This window comes from Sapajus apella, unplaced genomic scaffold, assembly GCF_009761245.1.
Source record: "Sapajus apella isolate SASKATOON/1434 unplaced genomic scaffold, GSC_monkey_1.0 scaffold43, whole genome shotgun sequence".
Classification (NCBI taxonomy): Eukaryota; Metazoa; Chordata; class Mammalia; order Primates; family Cebidae; genus Sapajus; species Sapajus apella.
The window spans coordinates 11,042,312-11,044,540 of NW_022436983.1; the positions used below are offsets into that span (position 1 = coordinate 11,042,312).

General features: G+C 55.9%; 1 protein-coding gene across 1 annotated transcript in view; it reads left to right on the forward strand.

Annotated features, from left to right (window-relative positions):
* Positions 1 to 2,015, forward strand: part of ACTL8 (actin like 8) — a 4,702-nt gene extending 2,687 nt beyond the window's left edge. Inside the window, exons 2-3 of the mRNA XM_032301222.1 lie at positions 544 to 1,646; positions 1,789 to 2,015. Of these exons, the coding sequence (XP_032157113.1) occupies positions 544 to 1,296 (753 nt within the window). The 3' untranslated portion in view covers positions 1,297 to 1,646; positions 1,789 to 2,015. The remainder of the gene's footprint in view (positions 1 to 543; positions 1,647 to 1,788) is intronic.
* Positions 2,016 to 2,229: the final 214 nt, after the last annotated feature.

The window sequence follows — 2,229 nt, forward strand, 5'->3', positions numbered from 1 at the left end:
GTTACCCAGGCTGGAGTGCAATGGTGCGATCTCGGCTCACCGCAACCTCCGCCTCCTGGGTTCAGGCAATTCTCCTGCCTCAGCCTCCTGAGTAGCTGGGATTACAGGCATGCGCCACCATGCCCAGCTAATTTTTTGTAGTTTTAGTAGAGACGGGGTTTCACCCCGTTGACCAGGATGGTCTCGATCTTTTGACCTCGTGATCCACCCGCCTCGGCCTCCCAAAGTGCTGGGATTACAGGCTTGAGCCACCGCGCCCGGCCCCAGAACCGTTTCTTGCAGCAACAGAGCCCTTCTCACCTCTCCACCCAAGTGGTCTTCTGAACGGCCACGAGCAGACAAGCTCCTGAGGGCAAACCCAGCTCCCCTTCTAATCCTCCAGAGCTGCTGCTTTATCCTCACTGCATGAGCTCCAGCAGCTCTGGGCACAGCATCCTGGGGCAGCCCGAGGCTACCCTGAGGACATGGGTCTGTGCTGACTTCAGCTTTGATGGCTAAGCAGGCTGGGGGAAATAGCACTGAGTTTGTTCTCCCTCATTGCAGATCCTGTTTGAGTTGCTGCACGTCCCATCCGTCCTCCTGGCCGACCAGGTGCAGATGTCCCTGTATGCCTCTGGCCTCCTGACCGGTGTGGTGGTCGATTCTGGCTACGGCCTGACCCGCGTGCAGCCTTTCCACCAGGGCCGCCCCTTGCCCTACAGTGGCAAGACGCTGGAGTTCGCCGGCCAGGATCTCTCTGCCTATCTCCTGAAAAGCCTCTTTAAGGAAGATTGTGATAGACGCAGCGTGTTTCAGCTGGAGACGGTCGCCGTGACTCAGATGAACAAGTGCTACGTGCCGCAGAATCTGGGGGAGGCCCTGGACTTTCGCGAGAGCCAGCAGAGTGGCTTGAATGAGAGCAACACCTATCAGCTCCCAGATGGCTCCCGCGTGGAGCTGACACCCATGCAGCAGGTGGCTCCTGAGATGTTCTTCAGCCCGCAGATGTTCGAGCAGCCAGGGCTCAGCATCCCACAGGCCATCCTGGAATCCGTAGAGTCCTGTGAGATCTCCCTGCGCCCCCTGCTGGCCTCCCACGTGATGGCCTGCGGGGGCAACACCCTTTATCCCGGGTTCGCAAAACGCCTGTTCAGGGAGCTGATGTGGGATCATTTCTCCTCCATCAGAGCCACGGTCTGGGCGGGTTCCAATAGAAACTTCAGTGTCTGGCTAGGCGCGTCCGTGGTGGCTCACCTTTCTACCTACCAGTCTGAGTGGATGTCCCGAGAGGAGTATGGGGAGCGTATGAGGGTGTGACCCTACTGGCTCACTCCTGAGAATGGGCCCCTGTTAGATGGGCACGGGTAGATTAATTTCAGCAAAATGTTCTGGGCAAGGGTAGAGTGAGATGGAGTGGGGCTACCTGGCTTTGGAATTCTGGGGGCATGAGGGTATTTTTTAGGTTTTAAGGTTTTATCTTGTTGCAAGAGTGGGACCCACCCAAGGAGGAAGATAAGATGTCATCCTTGGAAACCCTACAGGGGACAGTTTTTCCAGGGTGGCCTGCCACTGGAGTATGAGTGTCTGGCTGCCATCTCCATGTCTGATAGCCACTGGTTTTTCATTGGCATCTCCCTTGGTTTGTCTCATTCTTCTTAGTTGAGTAGGTTTTTTTTTTTAAATAAAGACAGGGTTTCACCGTGTTGGTCAGGCTGGTCTTGAACTCCCGACCTCAGGTGATCCGCCTGCCTTGGCCTCCAAAGTGCTTGGATTACAGGCATGAGCCACCACGCCCGGCCAGTTGAGTAGGTTTTAAGTGGGATAACCCTTCTGCTAGGAGTCCCAATTATTTTTGGCTAGGAGATGGGGGAGAGTTGACATTTCTGGTCCCACAGACCCTTTCTGGCCCGGGAGGCATTGCAGCAGGTGAGCCTGGAATGCCCTCGCCACCGGTCTTCCTGTCTGTCTTCCTCCACTTTTGGATCCACTGGTTGGATCTTGTTTTAATATCTGCAAATAAACAGCTTGTTTGGAAATAGTGTTGGCCCCTGTGATGGATGGGGGTGGGGGGGTGGCCCCTTGGGGAGACTCAGCGAGTGTAAGTGTGAGAGAGCCAGGTGGCAGCCAGGTGGGCTCTGAGGTGTCTGGGGCCCGTGAGCAGTGGCTGCCACTGAGCCGGATAGGCAAGGGTCTGGACCCCCTGTTCTTCCATTGCCACATTCTATCCATCCATCCATGGTGTTCCAATAT